This window comes from Vanessa cardui, chromosome 9 (genome assembly GCF_905220365.1).
Source record: "Vanessa cardui chromosome 9, ilVanCard2.1, whole genome shotgun sequence".
NCBI lineage: Eukaryota > Metazoa > Arthropoda > Insecta > Lepidoptera > Nymphalidae > Vanessa > Vanessa cardui.
The window spans coordinates 1,920,856-1,945,772 of record NC_061131.1 but is presented as its reverse complement, the minus strand read 5'-3'; the positions used below and the strand labels follow the sequence as shown (position 1 = coordinate 1,945,772).

At 34.9% G+C, this 24,917-nt stretch overlaps 2 protein-coding genes across 2 annotated transcripts; both read right to left on the bottom strand.

Moving 5' to 3' along the window:
- Positions 1-5: 5 nt before the first annotated feature.
- On the bottom strand, positions 6-6,124 carry LOC124532428. The gene is made up of 11 exons (XM_047107331.1): positions 6,008-6,124; positions 5,168-5,317; positions 4,533-4,629; positions 3,878-4,007; positions 3,275-3,359; positions 2,536-2,698; positions 1,641-2,054; positions 1,442-1,567; positions 1,183-1,371; positions 856-935; positions 6-257 (listed from the first exon to the last, which is right to left on the bottom strand). Exons 1-11 carry the CDS (start codon positions 6,122-6,124, stop codon positions 6-8), a joined length of 1,803 nt encoding a protein of 600 aa, XP_046963287.1.
- A 1,493-nt stretch (positions 6,125-7,617) lies between these two features.
- LOC124532261 (sphingosine-1-phosphate lyase) lies at positions 7,618-24,636 on the bottom strand. Its single transcript, XM_047107054.1, has 11 exons — positions 24,346-24,636; positions 23,906-24,043; positions 20,216-20,431; positions 18,402-18,610; positions 16,546-16,779; positions 15,119-15,328; positions 13,075-13,195; positions 12,166-12,283; positions 10,787-10,933; positions 9,673-9,793; positions 7,618-9,303 (listed from the first exon to the last, which is right to left on the bottom strand). Exons 2-11 carry the CDS (start codon positions 24,039-24,041, stop codon positions 9,181-9,183), a joined length of 1,635 nt encoding a protein of 544 aa, XP_046963010.1. The 5' UTR covers positions 24,042-24,043; positions 24,346-24,636; the 3' UTR covers positions 7,618-9,180.
- Between the last annotated feature and the right edge of the window lie 281 nt (positions 24,637-24,917).

Genomic DNA, 24,917 nt, shown 5'->3' with positions numbered 1-24,917 from the left:
GAACATCAATAAGATATCAAACTGCCAATTAGTATACTTGATAAAGCAAGAAACTGACTAGACTCTCTGCCACTAGAGCTCGAATCGCCTAAAATGTTTTTCTCGTAATGTTTTAAATATGGCATATATTTCAGCACCATATTTAACATTGGTCCTCTTTCTAATGATTTATTCCTTTCTGCTTCAGCTGAAAGTATTTCTTGATTCCTCTTTAGGTTTTGTTTGTCCTGTTCCAAATTCCTTAATTCCCGTCGAGCCTTAAAAGAGATATTAAGTTTTTTAATATTTTGAATGTAAATTCTGGCACAGAATAATTTTATAATGACCTCAGAATAACTTAGATGTCTTCCTAGTTATCAGGCGGCCTAATAAAGAATGCGCAACTACCACGGACATACTATCATACTGCACAATCTTGTATCTAAACACAAGCACACTCTCATTAAGATTAGGAAAAGAATATTTAATCCGACCGGAAAGAGATCGACCCAATTACTCTTCGTTCTTTCTGAGACACACGATTCTCCGAGTCTCTTCTGAGAATTTCACAAGAGAATAACGCAACGTTTTTGTAATTGGCACGACCTGGAGTAATGCACCGAACCTCGAAAGTACCCTAAAAATTTCTAGATGCGATCATTTGATTCTCAACCTGTGCTAAAATCACGTATTTATATTTAAGTCTGCTTTTTATTATGTTTTGTCCCCATTATAAAGATACTTTTTTTTATGTTATAGGTGGCAAACGAGCAGGAGGCTCACCTGATGGAAAGTGACTACCATCGCCCTTGGACATCTGCAGCACCAGGGGACTTAAAGCCTTTTTTAACATTTATATAACAATGCAAAAATCACCTTCCCTGAAGCCGTAACTGGAACTGCTAACTTCTGCTCCATACGATTGAGGCTTGCTTGTATTTGTCGCACCGTTTCAGCTATACATGCAAATAAAAAGGTAAATTATCAAATGTCTGAATGCTAAGGAATATTTACTTCTGGAAACAATTTGTGTGAGCATATTCTGCTGTGATTTATATCGTTTATGGTTTTCTCTTATACGATTCATTTCTGTATTCTTATATATCACAGAAGTAAGTGACGATAAGGCCATAGGGATTTTCTGAATTCTCTGAAACACTTTCATATCGTAATTGCAAATCTTTTTCTTTTATATTTACTTACGATCTGAAAGATAATCTTCTAAGATATTTTCGTCTATTGCTGTTTCGTTAATAAAGCTTGAAATATTTAGATTGGCGATTATATCATCGATGTATATGTCCAACATTTTTGTTGTCATAATTGTAGATGTTTCAATATTTATTATTGTTGTGTTAGCTTTATCTATTTCCATAGCTTTCGAATAAGTGTCTGAAAATGCAGTTGATTTTACTTTAGAGGAACGCGTAGCTTAAATATAATGATTTTCATAGATAATGACAATTTATTGGCACGGCTGACACTTCTGTGGTGATTGAATGAGTCAGGCGCGTCGTATCCTCTTGGATGAATGTCAATTCGTAATCATCATCAACATATTTCGCATCGATTGTCGTTTCTTTATCATCTGCAACATTTGACAATACATTTTATATCTACATCAATATGTAATTAAAAATTTCAGTTTCACTATGACTTACTATTCGCTTCGTTTTTGTGCTGATCATTCAAATCGTCCATGTTGTAGGCCTTTGGGCGGCCGACAAAATTCCCCTTTTGTTTGAGTACTTTTTTATTCATACTATGAGTTGATTTATTGTTTTCGTTACTTTCACCAATAGGCTTAGTATCTATTTTTATGTTAGATTCCGCATTACTGCTTATTATTTCCTCCGTATCCACTATATCGCGTTTTTGTATTGTATTATAAGGTGTTTGTGTTAAAGCTGAATCTTCAATAGTAGCCACGGCTAGTTTCGTTAAATAAATTTCATCCAAAGTTCCGATGTTATCTAATTCTAAATTTTTTTCGATCAACATAACTGTATTCAAAAGCAAATGTTCTTCAACTGTCATAATATTATCTTCATCGTATGTTTCATCCAAATCATACTCTGTAATTTAAACGCGGTCTCTGATTTTATTCGTTATTCATCATTATTTATTTATTTCGTTATTGCACATCCGCTTTTTCTGCCATATTTTTGAAATAAAAAATAAAGTCCGCCCCTATAGTTACATCTACATACTAACGATAATTTTAAGGACAAATTTTCAGACTACTTTAATTAGCTAAAGAAAAACTATTGTAATTTTCCTTAAAAATAAATATTACACATAATAACACTGCAAACTAGCTGTGCCCGTACGCGTTTGAATTTAACAAAAAAAATAATATTGTAGCCTAAGTTACTCCCTATTATATCAAAAAAAATATAAAAAAGGGCTATTTTAACATTACAAACAGACACTCCAACTTTATTAAATGTATAGAAGATGTAAGAACCACCATTTTCGAGACAAATACCGTGCATATTTCACAGATCACATTTTTTTCCGTTTCAAGCAGTTCAGTAAAGTCACTTAAGTACTTACGAAAAGTGCACAGGCCGGGTAAGTCAATATCGGGTCGGGAGCGAGGAGGGCAGGCGGACGCGGGCGCGGCGGGCGACCACAGCGCGCGCCCGGCGGCGGGCCCGCGCGGCGCGAAGTTGCACACGAGCCGCTCTACGGTGCGCTGACGACCGCGCCATGGTATCTAACGATTACTATAGTCAGATTAACTCTTGTTATTCTACCTTCTTTCCTAGATATACAAGCTTTTGTATGTGACTCTATATTTTCTAAATAATATTGAATAAATTTCGTGATTAAAATCGTGGTTTCATGACTCACCCTACCATATATGTATAATTTGAATAGTTTTGTTTTACAATATAATGCAAGCACTGTTTCATTATGTTAAGAGTGGAACGGATACCTACTAGACTTCTATCTACCAAACCTACCAAAAAGTATACTTCTATCTACCAAAAAGATAATATTTTTAATGGTATATAATATTTTTATGAATTATTATTTGAATAAAATCGCTATAGTATAATCTGATCATTTGATACTTCAACTGCTACTAGTGTCCAACTATATATATCGATATAAAACATACAAAACAATTATAAGCGTTAAAAAGCGAGTATAATGTATCGTATAAAAAAAAAGCCTAAAATGAGAATGAGAAATGAGATGTTTTCACATGAAGTTATCGAATCATCTGCAGAAGTAAATTTACAATATGTATATTATTTTTAAAAAACTAGTAGATTTATTATTTTACCATAAATTTGCTCCTTCCGCATCCCACCATATAAGTTCGTGACCAAACCATTTGCGCAAAGTCATCGTAGTGACTCCTGTGGGAACTGAAAGATTAGAAATGGGGTGAATTTTATTACAAAAATATTTAAAGCAAGCTACTCAACATATGTATGTGGATAACAAACTACCACTATGTCTACAATATTTTAAAGATTCACTATATAGACGATAAAAATCCATATAAGTGTTTGTATATATATATTGCTAATACTAATTTGTTTGTTTTCTAGTAAAGAGTTGTCATGTGTTTAAATTATTATCTTTGAGCTATAACAGTTACCCTACCGCGATTCCCTACTAAAGTTTTATTTGTTGAAGGTCTTCTTTAAGAAATTTCTTATACCCAAATCCAATAATTTTATATGTTTTTGCCTTTTTTTTAAATATATTGGTTGAAAGGAAAACTAAAGACTTTCTTGCCGGTTGTTCTCAGAAAATTCTACATTCCAATGCGGTGGTAGTTATACGATGGGAACGATGTTTTAACGACGGTACCACAAACACTCAGATCCAAGGCAACTTGGAAAACTGATGAACTTTTTCTACAAATGACTAAACTTACGGTATATATGAAGTAGCATTTCCTTTATAGCTCATGCTTTGCGTGTACCACAAATCGACCATTGTCTCTGGACGAAGGCCTGGCGCTTCGCCCACGACTGACGCTATGCACTGTCCCACCGATATCGAATCTGAATTTATTATAATTAAAGTATGACAAATATATAGCACGATTTATATAACATAGCAGTTAGTAGTTAGTAGTAACAAGAGTACTCTTTTTATTTTTAGACTTAAGTTTTGGATATTATTTCAAAGTACTACGTCACTCATGTACAGTGGTGCAGTGCACCAGGGCCCCGGAGTTTAGGGGGCCCTCTAAATTAAACCTTAATCTTCTGAAGCTAGAAAAACACGACCCCGCACACAAGATTTCTTATTTGGTATCTATAAGTTTAAAGGGTAATTATTAGTTAAAGAGGGATGGGAAAGAGGGGGTGAGGGCCCTATCTTTTTCTATGCACCGGGGCCCTTCCTCACCTTGCTACGCCACTGCTCATGTAACTAAATTACATTCGAATCATACAGATTTAAGATGTTTTCTTGACTTGAAATTTATTATACTGATTAAGAGAATATGGTGCGAATGGTGGGTATCGAGAACTTAAACCTGTATTATACTAAAGAGTTAAAATTGAAGTATACCAGTCACATACATAAATCACGACAAGCGTCGTATAGCTCCGGGGTGTCTGGGGGTTGACATTGATCAGCCCAGCGCTGGGCTTCCCGCGCCAGTTCTTCCACCCATCGCTGTGATAAATAATTTTTTGAATTAGTTTTCGTGAATTTCATACAAAGAATAATTAGATCTCTGCCTCCAATTCAGTTCTGAATATAATAGGTTACTCACGGAGGATAAGCAATTCTAAGGGTTTATGTATGGGGGCACTAAATGCATAATAATATGTTTTAAAATTTTTCTTTCACTAACCAGGCACTCCAGAAATTTCTGTGTACAAATATTATACTTATTGGTATCAGATATGAGATAATAAACTTATTTATTATTTATAATTAAACTAGCGACCCTTTACTAAATTGTCTATGTATTACAAAATATATGTATACAAAAAAAATCCTCTCGAATCAGTCTATCTATAAAAAAAAAGCAAAAAATCAGTTGTATAATTTTAAAGTTCATAGCATACATATAAGGACAGACAGCGGTAAGCGACTTTTTTATACTATGTAATGAAGAAGATTTATACATTCAAATTTCTTCTTATTTATATTTGAATAAGGAATAAGAAACGTAATTTTCATAATGATCGTTCGAATCTTAACTTACCAATTTTAACATATCCCCAGCCGTGGGCAAGCCGCGAATGCCGCGCGCTGTATCGCTGCGTCTACGATTCAAACGCGCTAGAACACGAGCTTTTTCGTTCGGCGACAGCTCTGATTCGATGTAGCCCATACATGAAGGACTTGGACCAGGCTGAATAAATTTGGACATTTTATAGACCTCTTTTAAATACTGAACTTTAATAAAATTTGTATCGAGGCTGAATAGTTGGATATAGCTTTATCTCTTTTTGTCGCCAATAATTTGACATTGGAATGAAGGAGACAACTGTAGTTATATTCTATAACTAAACGCATAATACGATAACATTTGCAGCCAATGTTTGGACAAACGTTGATTGGTCTTGACAAGCCATTTCTCCAATTCACTTTAAGTTACCCACTGAACCAAAGTGTCTTCATCATTGGACAAAATACGTTGATTCTCCGTCGTCTATAACTACACTGCTTTTAAATAAAAACGACCGAAAAAACTATTTAAACTTTAAAGTAACATCTAGTAAATGATCCACTCCTGGGCTAAAACCTCTCCTTTATAAGAAAGTGGACTAAAACTTACTCGACGAGGTTGATATGTAGCAGATTCTCATCCGCAACATAAGAATTTCCACGCGATAATTTTCCTCCGCCGAGCATAAGATAATATATCAAATAATAACAATAAATTACGAACATTAAAATTCAGTGATGCTTGCTCAGGTTTGAGCTCAATCATTAAAATTCATGCCTTCCAAAAATTGGGCCATCATATTTATTATCAGAATATTAATAAAATAAATAAACTCATAATCTAGCAATAAGTTTATAGTTTTCCAATACGTACAGGATAACGACAAAATGTATGAGAATCAGTGTGCCCACACATTTTAGCTCCACAGTAATTAATTGGTCCGTCCGCAACGAGTATGTCTAAAAACATTAATATTAAAAAGATTTGCATTTTGTTACCCTTGAATTTTGACAGTATTTTTTTAGACTTGTTTATATTATATATGACATTTCGACATTAAGAACAGAAGTAAAGCCAAGCCTACACTCGTGTGAAAACTTACAATAGTTATCGGTATTGCGATTGATTGTTTTTTTTTTGTGTCTAAACTATGTATGAAGCACGAAGGATTTAAAAATTTAGATAGATTTTTAAATACGTTAAAATATTTTGGTATATTTTTAATTGAATACTTTATTTATTTGCAAAGTTTTCATGCACTTTGCATGCATTTCTGTCTACTACCGTACTCAAAACAAGAAGCCTGATACTTGAGTAAGAGTATGTATTTGATTTTATTATCACTTTTAACATAACTGTATTTTTAAATTTTTAAAAAGAGTAACTACTGAGTTTCATGCTGATCTCGGTAGAATCTACTTTCAGAACCGAAGGTAGCTTCACTTAATTATTAAATGTGAATCCAAAAGTGCTTGTAAAAGCCTACTTGAATGAAGTTTATTTTGATTTTGATTTTTGAGTGATGATTAAAAATTATAAGCGACTTTAAAAAGAACACACACGAAATTTCATGAAACATCTTTATTTAAAATATTACACATATAAACATACATTACAAGCACTAAGCAAAATGCTTTATAAAATTGTGATTTCAAATATACAATTACTATAGAAAACTTACAAAATGTCGGTTTTATTAAAGTACAAAACACTACAGATATTTTAAAAAAAGTGTAAAACTATTCCAACGACAATAAATAAAAATATGGCGGCCATTCGTGGTAACTGTTGTACTCAATATGTTTTTTCAAAAATATTTTATTGTTATTTTACAAATAAATGCATATAAGTATAAAATGTAGTTTTTCAATGTAATAGATTATCCCACACAATTCGAATGTACAAAAATAATTTCCCCTTTGACTTTTATTTACCGTCATTAAAAAAAATACATTATATGGCAACATTAAATTTAAAATATATTTTGCTATACATAAGTAAATATTCTTGAAACCACATGGTTGTAACTCGTAATCGGAATGTTTGATAATTATTAAAAAACTAAATCAACATCACATTAGTTATTTAAATAGTTAATTAACCATCCCTAACGACCGTAATTATAAGTAAAGCAATTCAATCGCTTAGCTAACTACCATTACACATAGTCACTCAATTGACGATGAAACTCCGAAGCCCTATTTATAGTCGAATGGCAGAAAGATTTATAGTCTAATATTTCAACAACGCTGATCTTGAATTACAATGACGTCATTGGTCGAAATCTTAATTATCTGTGCTATTAACAAATAATAATTTATTGTTATCTCAATTTGGAATTAAAAATAATTATAAATGCGAAAGTAACTTTGTTTCCTCTTTACGCTGAATCGGTTTAGATGCAATTCGTTATGAAAGATAGTTTGAGTACACGGTGAGGACTTCTTTTTAATCACTTCTTAATGGTTTCAAATAGGGGGACAGTTATGTAAAGGTAAAGAGGTTATGTTCCTTAAACTTAGTTGGTTAGCCGCACATTCAGCTTGTAAATAAAGAAACATAACTGTTAATATATATAACAATATACAATAAAGCAGAAATATCATTGAATATTCATTTATGGTTTGTTTAACTTTAATCCTTCTGCCGATTTAATTATATTGCAATTTTAATGTTGGTAGAACGTCAGGTTGAGCTCGTGTCATCCACAATATAAGACTAAAGTTTAAAAATTGACTAACCATCACAATCACGACTACAATGAACATACTTCTAAATTTAGTAGTATTCGATCTTGCAAAACTACTGGATGTATTAGGTGATAATTTTGTTCGAACGTGTACAATAAAATATACAAATTTATTTATTTATTTTAGTACAACTGTTATCAAACATCGCATACATCAATATGGGCAAGTTAAGTCGTTGAGTAACTTTTTCTTGTGTCTTATGAAATTAGACTTAATGCATTTTCATTCAATCACAATGACGCGTTTGTTTGAACCTTTCTTTTTAATAGGGAGGCATTAGCCCGATAATGGGACAAAATTAGGCTAAATTTCTTTTCTACCATTAAAAAGTTATGTAACAGCCCATTAATAATCCACTGTTGGGTTAAGGCCTCCCATCCTCGAAGGAGGTTGCAACTTATTCCACCACGCTTCTTCAATGGAACACGAATTTTTGGTTAATATGGTCCATTTAGAGTCGAGATGGCCCAGTGGTTAGAACGCGTGCATCTAAACCGATGATTATGGGTTCAAACCCAGGCAAGCACCGCTGATTCATGTGCTTAATTTGTCTTTATAATTCATCTCGTGCTCAGCGTTGAAGGAAAACATCGTGAGGAAACCTGCATGTGACAAATTTCATAGAAATTCTGCCACATGTGTATTCCACCAACCCGCATTGGAACAGCGTGGTGGAATAGGTTCCAAACCTTCTCCAAAGGGAGAGGAGGCCTTTAGCCCAGCAGTGGTAATTTACAGGCTGTCGTTGTATGGTCCATTGAAATTAGACACATGCATGTTTCCTAACAACGCTTTCCTTTACCGCCGTGCACGAGATATATAAACATAAATTGAGGACACGAAAATTCAATGCCATTTGTTTAGTCAAGAACACGCATTGTAACTCCAGGGATATCTCTGTCTCTATCAGTATATTGCTCTGAATTGTTCAAACTTAACTGTTTGCTGAATAACACGCCCTAAAAGGACATTAATCATATCGCCATTGGTACAAATTACTTAATTTGAAACGACGCAATGAGAAATATATATCTATCTCTTTTCGACAACTGGGTTTTTCTTAAGAGAAATAACCTTGTACGTATTGTTTCGAAATTAAATTGAATACCTTTTATTCATTTATAATATTGCCATTTCCCCACTAAGTCCTTTAATATATTCTACTGTTTAAAAACTCTTTGAGTACCGAAGACATTACGAATGTAATTATAGATATATCTTTTACATTATATTAGAAAAACCGGTTTAAACCGGTTTCAACCCTTTGAAAAATAACAGTCATTATATTTTAATCGTTTAATTCTCTTCCACGCTGTCTTCAGGCTTCGGTAGATAATACATCGAGTCGATGAAGTACTTGGTGATGTCTGACACGAGACTTCGGTCGGGAATGCCTTGAGCGACGCCGTATATCGCCATCTGAAAAAGAAAACAGTGCCAATCAACTTTCGACTTTATATACTGGGACAGAAAGTTCAAATTCGTCTGAAAAATAGCTGAACATTACGTTTCACAAAATTGAAGATTGTTTAAAATCGTAACATAAATTTCACAGTTGAAATTGATTCTTGCTTTTTATCTGAATTACATTCTCCTAGACAATTTACATACAAATGTTCAGTCAATCAAGAGAACTTAGATGTCGACTTCTATGCTTTATATGACTCACTCAACCTTCCAATGAAAATATTAATACATAATTATAATCAAATGGACGATTGCTTTAAAATTATTTAAAATTAATAAATAAATAAACGACTATAATAGATGCAGGTTAGGTTAGGTTACCTTCCCCTCCACGGGCGCTCCGCCCTCCTGCAGGCAGGCGCCGGTGGCGCCGCGCACGTCCTGTACGAAGCGCTCCGCCACGCCCGCCTGCGTGTGCGCATGCGTCACGGCGATGTGGATACTGGACAATGACATACAGCATATAGTATGACACAAATTAGATGTAGCATCGGAAAATGCAATGGAATGAAAATAAAACCGATTACTGCCGATTTACACAACCAATAGAAATAGCTCCCTATCGCGCCATTCGACGCTATTCGTCGCTATAGATTCACACGTCAGAGAAAACAAGTGCATATAAACCGACGCGTCAAATTGACGAATATATTAGGTCATATGATATTACAAGTTATTACGTTTGTGCAAAGATCATATTCGTGTGAGAAAATAAATATTGATAATTTGGGATAGCGTACTCAATTCGGATGTGATCGGTTTTACGAATTTTGCCGATGCAACATCTAAGTTGTGTCGTACTATACGTAACAAACCCTTCCAAAACAACCCGACCGATAGGAAAAGAGGGTTATTCTAGCCCCCCCCCACATTAAACGCCGCAGAGACTAGAGGGGTATCAGTTAAACCCCGGGAAACCACCCTAGGTTTTGGAGGCCGGATACTGGACAACAACATATCATACGTAGAAAAACCTTCCAAAACAACCCGACCGATAGGAAAAGAGGGTTATTCTAGGTTTACCCCCCCCCCCTTAAGCCCCGCAGATATTAGGGGGGTATCAGTTAAACCCCGGGAAATCACCCTAGGTTTTGGAGGCCCGTATAGGCCGACCGTTAGGGCGTCACGGTAGCATACGTAAGCGATTCAGTGGCGTCTGCTCTCAAAAGAGTAACTACTGAGTTTCTTGCCGGTTCATCTCGGTAGAATCTATTTTCCGAACCGGTGGTAGCTTCACTTAATTGTAAAATGACGATTCAAAAGTGCTTGTAAAAGCCTACTCGAATAAAGTTTATTTTGATTTGATTTGATTTGATATAGTGGGTACACCCGGTGGATCTAGGAAACCGGGTAGTCCCACACACCCTCCCACTTTCCATCACGTGGGGGAAGGGCCCCCTTTTTTTAAAAAAAAGGGGTTCAAATTAAGGCTTACCCTGAAGGGAACTGCAGGGCATTCAAGCTCCAACCCTTCTTGTGCAACTTGTCCGCCAACTTGAAAACGTCGAACTTCTTTGAGCCGAACGCGATCACAGTCGTGGCCGGCTTGCCGAATATAAATATACCTTCGATCTTTCGTAACCTATAAATTGTAAAATTAACATTATTAATTGTAGATAGCTTGTTTCATTATCTTAAATAACCCTTTATGGTCTATGATTGTGTATGAAAAATGGTCATACGTTCTACACAATCAAATCAGTGTGATGGCGAGACAATAGTCATAACAACAAACAACAACAGCCTTCATTTGAAGCTGTGGGATATTTATCCCACAGCTTAAGCTCAGCAGTGGGATATTTATCCCACAGCTGAGCTACGGCCTCCAAACCTTCTCCTCAAAGAGGTTTGAGGAGAAGGTTTGGAACATATTCCACCACGCTGTTCCATTGCGGGTTAGTGGAACACACATGGAACAGAATTTCTATGACAGACACATGCAGGTTTCCTCACGATATTTTCCTTCATCGCCGAGCATGAAATGAATTATAAGCACAAATTAAGCTCATGAATAGTCGGTGGTGCTTGCCTGGGTTTGTACCCGCAATCATCGGTTAAGATGCACGCGTTCTAACCACTGGGCCATGTCGGAAAATAACAATAATCATAGCACACGTGAACTCGCTAACACTAAAGATATTACGGTAATCAATTGACAATAATTTCAAAGAAAGCTTTTTTGTATGGTATAGGTTGGCGGACGAGCATATGGGCCACCTGATGGAAAGTGGTCACCATCACCCACAGACAATGACGCTGTAAGATATATTACCTTACATCGTCAATGTGCCACCAACCTTGAGAACTAAGATGCTATGTCCCTTGTGCCTGTAGTTACACTGGCTCAGTCACCCTTCAAACCGGAACATAACAATACTGAGTACTGTTATTTGGCGGTAGAATATCTCATGAATGATACCTACCCAGGCTGGCTTACACAGAATCCCACCACGAACTACCCAAATAATTATTACTATTCTTAAAAGTAAAAAGTAAAGTAACAGCCTGTAAATTTCCCACTGCTGAGATAAGGCCTCCTCTTCCATTAAGGAGAGTGATTGGAACATATTCCACCACGCTGTTCCAATTCGGGTTGGTAGAATGCACATGTGACAGAATTTCGATAAAATTTGACACATGCAGGTTTCCTCACGATGTTTTCCTTCACCGCCGAGCACGAGATGAATTATAAACACAATTAAGCACACATATATAGTGGTGCTTGCCTGGGTTTGAACCCGCAATCATCGGTTAAGATGCACGCTTTCTAACCACTGGGCCATCTCAGCTCAATTCTTGAGAGTTAAAACTCACTCAGCTTCGATGAACCTGGCGACGGTGACGATCTCCTTTGTCATCTGCACGTAGCGTTCCACGCCCACGAACATCATGGTGGCCCAGCACGCCGCGATCAGGCCCCCCGCGCGGCTGCCTGGACACACGAGGGGCCCCCGTTACGAAGGCAATAGCACGAAATACAATTGACTTAGAATTATACCTCCTCGACGACCTCCGTGGTCGAGTGGTATGTACACCGGTTTTCATGGGTACGCCACTCCGAGGTCCCGGGTTCGATTCCCGGCCGAGTCGATGTAGATTACCATTAGTTTTCTATGTTGTCTTGGGTCTGGGTGTTTGTACCGTCGTTACTTCTGATTTTCCATAGCACAAGTGCTTTAGCTACTTACATTGGGATCAGAGTAATGTATGTGATGTTGTCTCATATATGTTGTCATTTCGAAGTTTTTTAATTGCCTCTATAATTTAAAGCCATAAAAAAATTTAGAGTTCATAATTATCGGGTATCCCTGATGAAATATTTTTGGAAATTGTGTATTTAATTCACGTTTGGTGATAAAGGAGGACATTTTAAAGTCATAATGTCAGAATTCTAATAAACGCAATATCGATTCTAGCGAGAAGAACCGTCCATAGACTCAGATGGTACTTTTTACCAACATTTGTATTTCGAATTTTTAAAAAGTTCATCATAACGAATATCACCCAAATTACCAATCAAAGTGGTCAATATAACTGTGAATATATATAACATTATCATTGATATAATGTAAACCGAAACGCCATCTCTAGCTGGAGTCTCTAGCCTATACATACAGTCTTGGTCCTGACAATGTTCAATTCCCTATCAAAAGCCTTCGTCCAGAAGACAATGGCAACATTGGGATATCTAACAGTGATTTATCAGCACAGCGTTATAATTACCGTTGACTGTGGGCGAGCCGTAGACTCCACCTGGCCAGTCAGTAGTGACGGTGTACTGGTGATGCCGTAGGTTCGCGCGACGGTACACTACAACCGACGTGCCTTTGGGAGCGTAGCCGTACTGTGGACGACAAACCAATACAACGTGAAATTCACAATTGAAATAAAACTAGTTATAACGGATTCGAATCGCGTATATTAATTATTTTTGACATCCCGACGTTTCGAGCACTTTACAGCGTTCGTGGTCACGGGTAGACCACGTTAATATACGCGATTCAAATCCGTTATAACTAGTTTTATTTCAATGTGTAATAATCGCGAAAATTTTAGACAATTCACAATTGCACAAAATTCTGCTTCGCAGCGAAAGAAAACGTACAAAAAAAGTTACTTTAAACCATTCGTGTATCTTAGAAAATGCACCGCTGACATAAAGTCAGCCTTAAAAATCAGTGAAGTATCGTCAGCATACAACACTATATCACAAATACCTTTATCATAAAAAGGAAGATAATTTATATATACTAGAAATAGAAAAGTACCCAAAATCTGCCCTTGTGGAACACCCATTTTTAACGTAGATCCAGAAGACTGTATTCCATTAATAGAATCTTACTCTTTGAAAAGAAAATTAAAGAGGTTTCTTAATTGGAGTTTACTTAATTGTTACAATTAAAAAAATAATAATTTAAAGAGAGGAAAAAAGGTAAGAAAGTCCGAAAAATCTTTTGAACAAACACGAAATTTCGCGAGACATCCATTCTAATTACTGTCGAAGAGTTTACATCCTTATACGACACTATAAGCAAATTAAAATAATGGACTGAGTAATGGATGAGATTAGCATAGAGAAAGAAACCAATAATGGAAAATCACTGCGACAATTTAATATGTTATAAGAACAAGTGAATGGTGAGCTCATTGTATCTGTTTATGATGATGTATGGTAGTCATGAATTGATTATTTTCAAAAATGTCAGGAAGGAATTAAAGTATGGCTAGAAATTTTATATGATTAGCTCAACGGGTTTCGTTACAGGTGTCTGATAAGAGCTCGGCCTATTAGAAATAAAGATATATTACATTAATATTTACAATTACTAAATTAAATTTGACAAAGAAATCGATAACGTCAAATCGGAAGACGAATACTTCTATTAATTTGTAAATATTTAATCATCATCAAATTTCATTTAACAACAAATAAATTGTCTCGCACTTAACAATTTCAGATGAATTTCAAGAGAAGACGCCAAGCATTGGCTTCTCGTCTTGATATATCTATAATGCCATTATCTATCTAAACTCAATTATGAGCTATGAGCAAACAGAATGTAAACCTATGTAACTTATAGATAATAAGACCATACAATTATTCCCAAAACTATCAAATCAATCAAAAAATGGCAAATATATGATGACGGATATTTTTTTCTTATCAATATGCGATCAAAAGTTGGAATTTGGAAATCGATCAGATGTCAATTAACGGCATTTCATTATTAAGGTTATTAATTTCGGGATATTTGCCATGTTTTTTATTTTTATTCGGTGGAGCTCGATATTTCGACATTGTCTACGAATGTCTTGTTCACGAGACTGAAGTGTGCGGGTAGATGCTGATAATGTTAGAGGTGTCCGTATCCTACCTCCTTTCTTGTACGTTTGCCACGTAAACACCGGTCACCACTACTATTGTCACTTTCACCCCTACCATTGTCACTAGTCGAATTTATTTTATGTACACTCGACACTCGATCCCGTGTTTTGCAGACGAAACTCACCGTATCAATTCGCGAATTTTGGTAAAATGGTAAATTTTGGTAAAAATGGTAAATTTTGGTAAAAAAATGGTAAATTTTGGTAAAATGGTAAATTTTGGTAAAATGGTAAATTTTGGTAAAAATGGTAATTTTTGGTAAAAAAATGGTAAATTTTGGTAAAATGGTAAATATCACGAAATCAATAACTTTAACAATAAAAATAACCATGTTAATTTGAAAAACGGCATTCTATTTACACCGCGCTAGAGTAGGCATACCTTGTGCGTGTCGGCGGATATGCTGGCGACGCCGGGCAGGCGGAAGTCGAAGGGCGGCAGCGCGAAGCCCGCGCGCGACATGAAAGCGCCCGCGAACCCGCCCAGGCAAGCGTCCACGTGCAAAGGCACGCCGTATTCCTGCGCCAGCGCTGATAGCGCGCCGATGTCGTCCATCGTGCCGTACGGGAAGTTCGGAGCCGAGCCCACTATCTGAGGAGCCGTGCGTATCCAAAATCAAAATATACTTCATTCAAGTAAGCTTTTTCAAGCACTTTTGAATCGTCATATATAATATATATAAATATGAGACAACATCACATACATTACTCTGATCCCAATGTAAATTGAAGCACTTGTGTTATGGACAATCAGATGTAACGACGGTACAAACACCCAGACCCAAGACAACATAGAAAACTAATGGTAATGAACATCGACTCAGCCGAGAATCGAACCCGGGACCTCAGAGTGGCGTACCTATGAAAACCGGTGTACACACCACTCGACCATGGAGGTCGTCAATAACAATTAAGTGAAGCCACCACCGGTTCGGAAAGTAGATTCTACCGAGAAGAACCGGCAAGAAACTCAGTAGTTACCCTTTTTCAACATTTAAAAAAAAGTACAGTCATGTTAGTTAAAACAATTTTTTTAAATTAACATATCCTGCCTGGAAGTCAACTGGTATTAATTCCACGCTTTTTTATCATCTACAAAATCTTGTATCGAATAATACGCCTTTTTGATTGAGATCAATCGAAAACCTACCTTAGCCCCAGAGATCAGGAACAGGGCAACGATATTCGTAGGGAGAGGGGCACTATCGCAAGTACCAAGTGATTCACCCAAGATTCGGCCATGCTATGCTCGGTCCATTACGGAAATGTGGGTAGGACCGTAGATGGAAAGGAAATTTGTCGTCTTTGACCGCTAAAAATCCGCTTTGTAGAATTGTTTCGTGTAATACTTTAAATACTCGACATATTGCACGTCTGGACATAATATCTTCTCTTAGCTAATTTGAAGATATTGACCGATTGATATCGCGATTTTGTTCTAATACTTTTTTTTATCGTATCGGTTGGAGGACGAGCAAATGGGCCACCGGATGATAAGTGGTCACCATCACCCATAGACAATGAAGCTGTAAGAAATATTAACTATTCCTTATGTCGTCAATGTGCCACCAACCTTGGGAATTAAGATGTTATGTCCCTCGTGCCTGTAGTTACACTGGCTCACTCACCCTTGAAACCGGAACACAACAATACTTAGTACTGTTATTTGGCGGTAGAATAACTGATGAGTGGGTGGTACCTACCCAGACGGGCTTGCACAAAGCCCTACCACCAAGTAATATAGAACTTTGAGAAATAAATCAAACAATGATACCATATTTTTATGAACTACTACAAAAGCTGACTCACCATGCAGGTTCTCCTTCCAATCGCTCTTCGTACGGCGTCCACGTCGACGGTGTAAGTGTCGCTCGACACAGGAACGGTCACCACAGATATTCCCAAGTACTGCGCCGCCTTATCGAAAGCCGTGTGCGCGGTTACCGGCAACACCATTTGAGGATTGCTTATGCCGTTGCTGTAGGCCAAATCACGGAGGGCCTTACAAGCCATCATAATCGACTCCGTTCCGCCTGTCGTCACCTAAAATTAAATAAATAAATATGAGACAACATCACATGACCCAGACCCAAGACAACATAGAAAACTAATGATAATCTACATCGACTCGACCCAGGACCTCGGAGTGGCGTACCTATGAAAACCGGTGTACACATCACTCGACCACGGAGGTCGTCGTTCAAGAAAAATTAATTCTAAAATGTGAATTTGATAGCCTAATTTCCTAGTACTGTGCTAAGACAGATCTTCATTTCAATCATAAACGAGCATATTTTTTTAAGGCTGGATTCACGTGCTGTAACTCCTAGGCCCTCTCGGTTAATAAGCACAAATGTGTGTGTGTGTGTGTGTGTGTGTGTGTGTGTGTGTGTGTGTGTGTGTGTGTGTGTGTGTGAAAATAGAATCTTCTCTTATCGCGCACACTTTTTTTAACGTTTTAATAACGCGACAAGGCATTCATGTACAAAGCGGTAAGAATCTATAATCATTCATATTATTATATATTTTATACAGTTCAATAAAATTATTCCAATTTTAAGATTAAATAAAGAGACGCAATTAAGAAAAACAAATCATGGTATGTAAAAATTCGAAAAAAATATTTTTTCTTCATTTCGCCCCATAACCTAATTGTGATATGATGATATGACGATACAAATCATCCTTCATCTTACAATAGTAACATATTGTAGTCGTTTTTTTTTATCTCATAGTAAAACAAGCACATTTTTATTACCTCCTATAATCCTATAATAAAAAAAATGGTGTTGCCTAGTGCCTATTACGTGCTATATTAATCTAATGCTTGGGCAACATATGCTGCGATAACGAATATTCACCTTAGCTGTCGCGCATCAAATGATTTAACGCGAAAAGTTTACTCCCGCGCCAATAATTCGATCAGACACAAAACGCAATAAGTACAAATTCGATATTTTAGGACAAAATGTAACTCCGACGATTTATAGCAAGGGCCGGGCATTTTTTTCTCGTATATTTTAGGTCGGCTTATATTTTAAGGAAAAAAATCATTTACATGATCTGATTAATATATTTTTAAGATCGGCTTCAGTGTATGTGACTGCACACAGACATAACACTGCAATAAATTACTTGAAACTTGAACGAGTATAATTTAAACACTGCATTTTAATAGATGAATATCTAATCGATCTCGCTTAATTAGGCGTTACCGATAATAGAATCACATAGTTTTCTCAAACTATATATACCTACTCTGTACATGGGAAGCAAAGTATCACAAATTCTTTAAAAAAGTAAAGTAAGAGCCTGTGAATTTCCGACTGCTGGAATAAAGCCTTCTCATCCATTCAAGAGGAAGGAGAATTACAAAATAAGCACATATATATAGTGGTGCTTGCCTGGGTTTGAACCTTAAATCATCGGTTAAGATGCATGCGTTCTAACTACTGGGCCATCTAAGCTCAAATATGGTAAATATCCCGTAATTAACAACTATAAATAAATAAATATAAATATGAGACAACATCACATACATTACTCTACATCGACTCGGCCGGGAATCGAGCCCGGGACCTCAGAGTACCCATGAAAACCGGTGTACACACCACTCGACCATAGAGGTAGTCCGCCCTAAAATATAACTGTGTCAAAATACACACCGTCCCGCAGCAATCGTCGTCGCCGTGGAAGAGGTTGATGGTCATCCGTACAATTTCAGCCTCCATCTTGTTGATGCCCGGGAACACGTCAGCGTGAAGCGGATTCGTGTACGCAGTCAGGGAGTACGCCGAACACGCCACCTCGCTTATGTCCTCGTTCACGTGGTACACGGCGCCAGATACGTTACCACTTTTCCAATCATATGAACCTAAGACATAAAAAACATGTAATAATCACTTTTCAATCGTCTCTTAACAACATTTTATTTTAAAGGAAGATATAAAGAAATACGAGATACGGAAAATAGTGTTTTGTTAAATGAATACATTGACCAAAAATATAAAAAGTATTTTACGTTACGTTGGCTGTAAAATTTTGTAATTTTCATTACCGAACCGATTGTTTTTAGTATCGGTTCAGAAATGAAAACTCCCGAAAAACTGGCACGAAAATTTAATAATCATTTACAATTTTGAATATTCGAAAGTGTTCCAACTGGAAATTTAAAGTCTATATATAAAACCTTTTTGGACACTAACGTCTCTTCAGATCTATTTTATTTATGAACACAATATGTATCACGAACGTTTTCTAGGATCCTATTGTAAAATCGTATACATTACCCGTAATAGACTTAGTCTAAATATCCGGTAATAGAGTGATTAACATTGTTATTATCTATTTAAGAATTTTTTAATATTCTGTTGTTCTGATCTTGGAAGGTGGTTCAAAAGTTAAAATTGATACACCACTAATACATTCTTAAGTTTTTTTTTTATGATATAGGTTGGTGGACGAGTATATGGGCCACCTGATGGAAAGTGGTCACCATCACCCATAGACAATGACGCTGTAAGAAATATTATCTATTCCTTACATTGTCAATGTGCCACCAGCCTTGGGATCTAAGATATTATGTCCCTTGTGCCTGTAGTAACACTGGCTCACTCAAGTTTATACAAATCAAATTATTTTCTTTAAAATACATGGAATCGATGACTCTATTGTCAAATAAAATAATCTAAATCTATTATAATTAGGTAAATTATAGTGTAATTATCAATTTAAATCATGATATCTACTAAAACCAAGATACTAATTACAAACTAAAACATTGTGAAACTTCAAGCTTCTACACCAACAAATTTTATCTATGAGTTAGTTATAGCAAGAGTTTTTATTGAGTATAATCTACTCCAATCACTATACTAAAGACGAAAATCAACTATTATTTTTACATTGAGCCCTACCATCAAATAAATCTTGAATATTTTTTTTATTCATTCATTGAAACGTAAAAAAAAGCATCTGGAATGTCGGTGAAGTAGTTATCAGAACAAAAAATCTTATTGGATATGCTGTTAAACAAATAGATTAAACATATAAAATAATAAATAAAAATTTAAACCAAACGAATAACCGACTTCAAACAAATTAATATGCACTAAAAAGTAATAAAAATAATTGCGTATTCAAAATATTTCTTAGAGCCCTGCTAAGTAAAATTAAATGAAAAATATTAGAATACTTAAAAGTCGATTTACGATTATATAATGTAGTTACAATTATTGCTATATTTGGAGCCGGAGCCAGATTAAAATGGGACCAGCTAAAGCTAGCTTTCAAACAAAAAAACTCATTGAAAAATTATGTTGTGTTATACAGACGAATGGATAACCTCCTCCTTTTTGAAGTCGGTTAAGAAATTATAGTTCTGTATAATATAGATGAGCTTGCTAATCACATGTATTACATAGACCTAAGGTTTGTTATATTCTATGACCTTGATTGGAATAGGCAACATATAGCATACCTAGTGTCAGATGTTTTTTGACTTCTTCAGCGACCTCTGCAGCGGTGAGACCACGTTCTGGCAGTTCCCGGTGTATGGTCATACCGGCTAGTCTTTTCGCTACGTCTGTCTTGAAACCTTTCTTGATTTCAGTCATTCTCTCTTCTATCTTTCGACGGACTATCGGCACTTGACGAAGCCATCTGAAGAACTCTCTTCGTAGTCTCACGGTGACACCTAGGTCATGAAAAAAAATGTGTTTAATCCACTGTATATAATCGTATACGTTAAAATATGAAGATCGACAGTATTATTTATTTTTATATATATGTGTACAGTTTGTTTTAATATTATGTTTACTTGGTGGTAGGGCTTTGTGCAAGCCCGTCCGGGTAGGCACCACCCACTCATCAGTTATTCTACCGCCAAATAACAGTAATCAGTATTGTTGTGTTCCGATTTGAAGGGTGAGTGAGCCAGTGTAACTATAGGCACAAGGGACGTAACATCTTAGTTCCCAAGGTTGGTGGCACATTGACGATGTAAGGAATAGTTAATATTTCTTACAGCGTCATTGTCTATGGGTGATGGTGACCACTTACCATCAGGTGGCCCATATGCTCGTCCGCCAATCTATAACATTAAAAAAAAAATTTATAAAATAAAAAATACTAGTTTTTGCCTGCGTATTCGTTCGTGTGTTAGAGGGAGCGGTCGTATATTGTAGATATTAAGGATTTAGGACTCGGTAGCAAGATTTTTTTCATACCAAAAATTAATATAAAACCAAGTCAATGGTTTAACCGCGAAAGGATAATAAACATACAGACATAGTTACCTTCGCATTTATAATAATAGGTTGAGTTTAAAATTTCTGATACCCAAAAGCATTGTACGCGCTTTTATTCCTTATTTTAGTAATTTAACTACTGTTGAATAAGCCAATGGTTATACTGAATATTCTCACGAAATTATAGAAAGGATTCCAGGTGATAGAACTTTGGCGCTGCTAGCTTGGGTGGATAGAAAGAACAACACATAGCATCAGTGACTATGAGAGAAGAAAACTTGCCATTAGCTAAACTGTTTACTAATCTACCTTCCAAAAACAAATCAGCAATAATTACTTAATACGAACAAACAACAAAACACGATGACAGCAAGAGACGTAAACTGCATTTATTACTTCATTAAACTAAATACGTTTCAATTGTTTCGATTACAAACACGCTCATAATATAACAAAAGCAAACGTATCGTAGTAGAACAACGCTACTGCAACATTTAACGCATATATGGCACCGGTTTTATTTATGTTCACGTAATTATGTTGTTCGTGAAAGAATTTACACAATGTCTATACTAGTAATTTTTAGTCATCAGATTAAATACAATTTTATTATAATGAGTCTAAATCCCTATGAGGAGATAAGGATTCATATTTGAGTGCCGTCACTTTAATATAGGTTAATTGTAATAAAAAAAAAAAAAGAAAAAAAAAAAACAAAAATTGCAAAGTTAACGTAGATTTTTTTTATCACCACGTCTTTTTTCGTGTGACGAAGAAATACATATAGGTATATTTTACTTTTTTTTAATGGCTTTGCTTAAGGGGTAGCTCGTCCGGTGCTACAAAACAAAAGTAGCCTATGTTTTGTATTGGGTTTCCAGCTTCAAAAACAATTACATGAAATTCAATTTCGAGGTCTGGCCGTGATAGTGGCAGTGAAACAGACAGAAAGAGTTTATAATATTAGTATAGATAACTAATCAAAATGTAATCAAACGTTAATGATAGCGAAATTAATTCTTACGACATATCTCTCAACATTATGTTATAACAATAATACATTAACTCACACGCTTATATAATTAGAGTTCTTGCAAAAGTTAATATATTATAATATAATATATTTAAATTTAGAAAAGGAATTATAGGTCAACGGTTATTTTTATAGGGCATTTATATTTGACATTAAATTAAAAATAAATTAAGTAATTTAATTTAACATTAATCTTTGTTTATTTTATCAACTAAGGAGGTCATGGATTTGACGATTAGAACGTCAATTAAAATATAATCGAATACGTTAAGAACTAGTACAAGTTTGAAACGCACGTCATAAACAGGAAAAGTACGAGTTTTCCAAATAAAGTAAAATAGCCTCTCCCTTAAGGAAAACTTTTAATCAACACAATGTCTTAGCCTGGTGGAACATATGGCAGAATTCCATCCGATCACGAGTTATAGATGCAGATAGCATTGAATAAAAACCACGTGTACTATCTTCTCCGTCCTAGAACAGCTCTAGTTTTCTTTTTGTAATACTATTTATCAGCAAACGCTCGCGATTATCTTTTTTGACTACACAACAAATCTGTTATCTCTTATTATATATTTAAATGTTATCCTGTGATTACATTTTCATTAAACAAAGCTTAAAAAAACATGGAATACACGTTTAGTTATACCTATAACTCGGTATGTTGGTGGATATGTAATTGATTACATAAGGCAACTCAATAAAGTATTATATAGATGATAAAAAAACGTGAAGTTGTATCCATACGGATTATATGTAATAATAAAATCCTTGCTTTTAATGATCTACGTATACGTAACTGGTTATAGGAAACGAATAATTACTGAGTTACATGCCGCTTATTTTCGGTAGATACTACACTCCAAACTGTGATGGATTAAAATTATGTAAAGTGACCGATTAAAAATTCTCAGAAAAACCCATATTAAAAAAGAATATGACTAACATGGACAACCTCTACCATGAGAGACATCATGTAACAATAGACCGCTCCACAAACGATATGACTAATAGAATAAAATTACGAGCTCAAATAACGACAATAAAGTTGCAAGTCATGCTCATATGACAAATGTATTAGAATTGCACCATGATATATCAAAAAAAAATAGAAAAAAAAATATATTTTTTTTTATAAATTATTTATTCAAATCACTAGATACACGCCGATAAACAAAATAAAAGAAAATCTATGCCCAATGTAATACATATTTTGGTAAATAAATCGATCATTTAGATAAACCATATAAATGAGTTCACCTAAGAAATTAATGCTGTTTAAAGAAAATGGGCATCAAATAGTCCACACATATGTATATACATATATAAAACTTCTGTATTAGAAGTCATCTTGTCTATGGACGAAATGTGGAAAAAAAAAGTTTAAGAAAAAGTTAATGTTATTATCTTAATATTCAAGGATGTATTAAGAAATAATTGGGACTAAATTTTTTTTTTAACATATTTTTTTTTAACAAATTATTGAATAAACACTTCCAATAACATTTGTTTATGACCTCACCCATCATTAAATGCGATAAAAGCTGTGGACATCAACTAGCTCACAATATATATCATAGGGAGACCAAATATTGCTATCACATGAGTAATATACTTGGAAGTTATCTTTATAAATATATTTTCTTATAAGGCACACAGTGTAATTTCAGAATTTGTCTTAACACACATGAATTGCAAATTAAAATCTGAGCAAGCACTAACTTTCATGTGTTTAATTCATGTGAAACATAAAGAAGATGTGCATCTATTAGTATGCATATATGTATTAACCTAAGCTTTGAGTCTTCAACAGAAATTGATCGGCCTTATTTAGCACCGAAGAATTAAAGGCTTTTCCTTCTTAATAAATAAAGGAAGACTAACTTACTGTCTTTTGCATTGTAGAGACTGTGTGCCCATACTATTGCAAGCACTGATGAAGCCGTCATAGTAACTATCTGCCATGGTTCTTTGCCTTCAAAAAACCGATTAACGGCTTTCAGAGGCTGTGGACGCTCACTCATCTCTAAAGAACAAAGGATAACAGTAATTATAATTCAAATCTTTGTCTTATACTAAGATACCTAATATTTTTTTTTTTATTTATAATTGAGTAATAAATAGATATATGAAGTATTGAAAATAAAGCGAAATAAATATTTCTATTCAATATTTCTGATACATAAATTAATGTTCGTTAATTAATTGTAATTGATAACTATAACATTGTTTTTGAAATGAGAATGTATTAACTGTTATATAAAATATAATAAACCTATTTAAAATCTGAATCGTGAATTTAGCTTTAGTTGAAAACACTTCACTTACCTGTGCCTTCTATTAAATCGAAAAGAAGCTAATTAAGTACGATATCGTAAATCTTAATTTTCTTACTAGCAAATCAATTAACTTGTCAACATAATTGTTATCAAAATAATTCCAATGATAACAATAGTTGTAGATACACAAAATTTACGGCACAAGTTTGGTAATTAAAATAGCACAATAATCAACGAATTAATACTGACTGTTAAATTGTTAATAGATAACAAGAGCGCCAAGAGCAAATTTACATTTACATTCAACAATAAAACGATAAAAACAGCTGTAGACTGCTGTAGGCTCCAAAGGTAGGCTCGTGACGTTTAGTTGAACCTTGTACCTTGAAACAACTGTCATTGTCAAATTCATAAGACTCGATATCAATGATAATTAGCTTTTTTATGTAAAAATGGTTTCCACTAAATTAATAGAGTAGTAGAGATAAGACCAAAAATCTAATTTTTAATATTATCAATTATTTAAAGAATATTTCTATATCAATTTATAATTTTAAAAGGTTCTTTTTTAATAATATAATTATATAGTATTATATAGATTCAATTCCTTTCCAAAAAAAA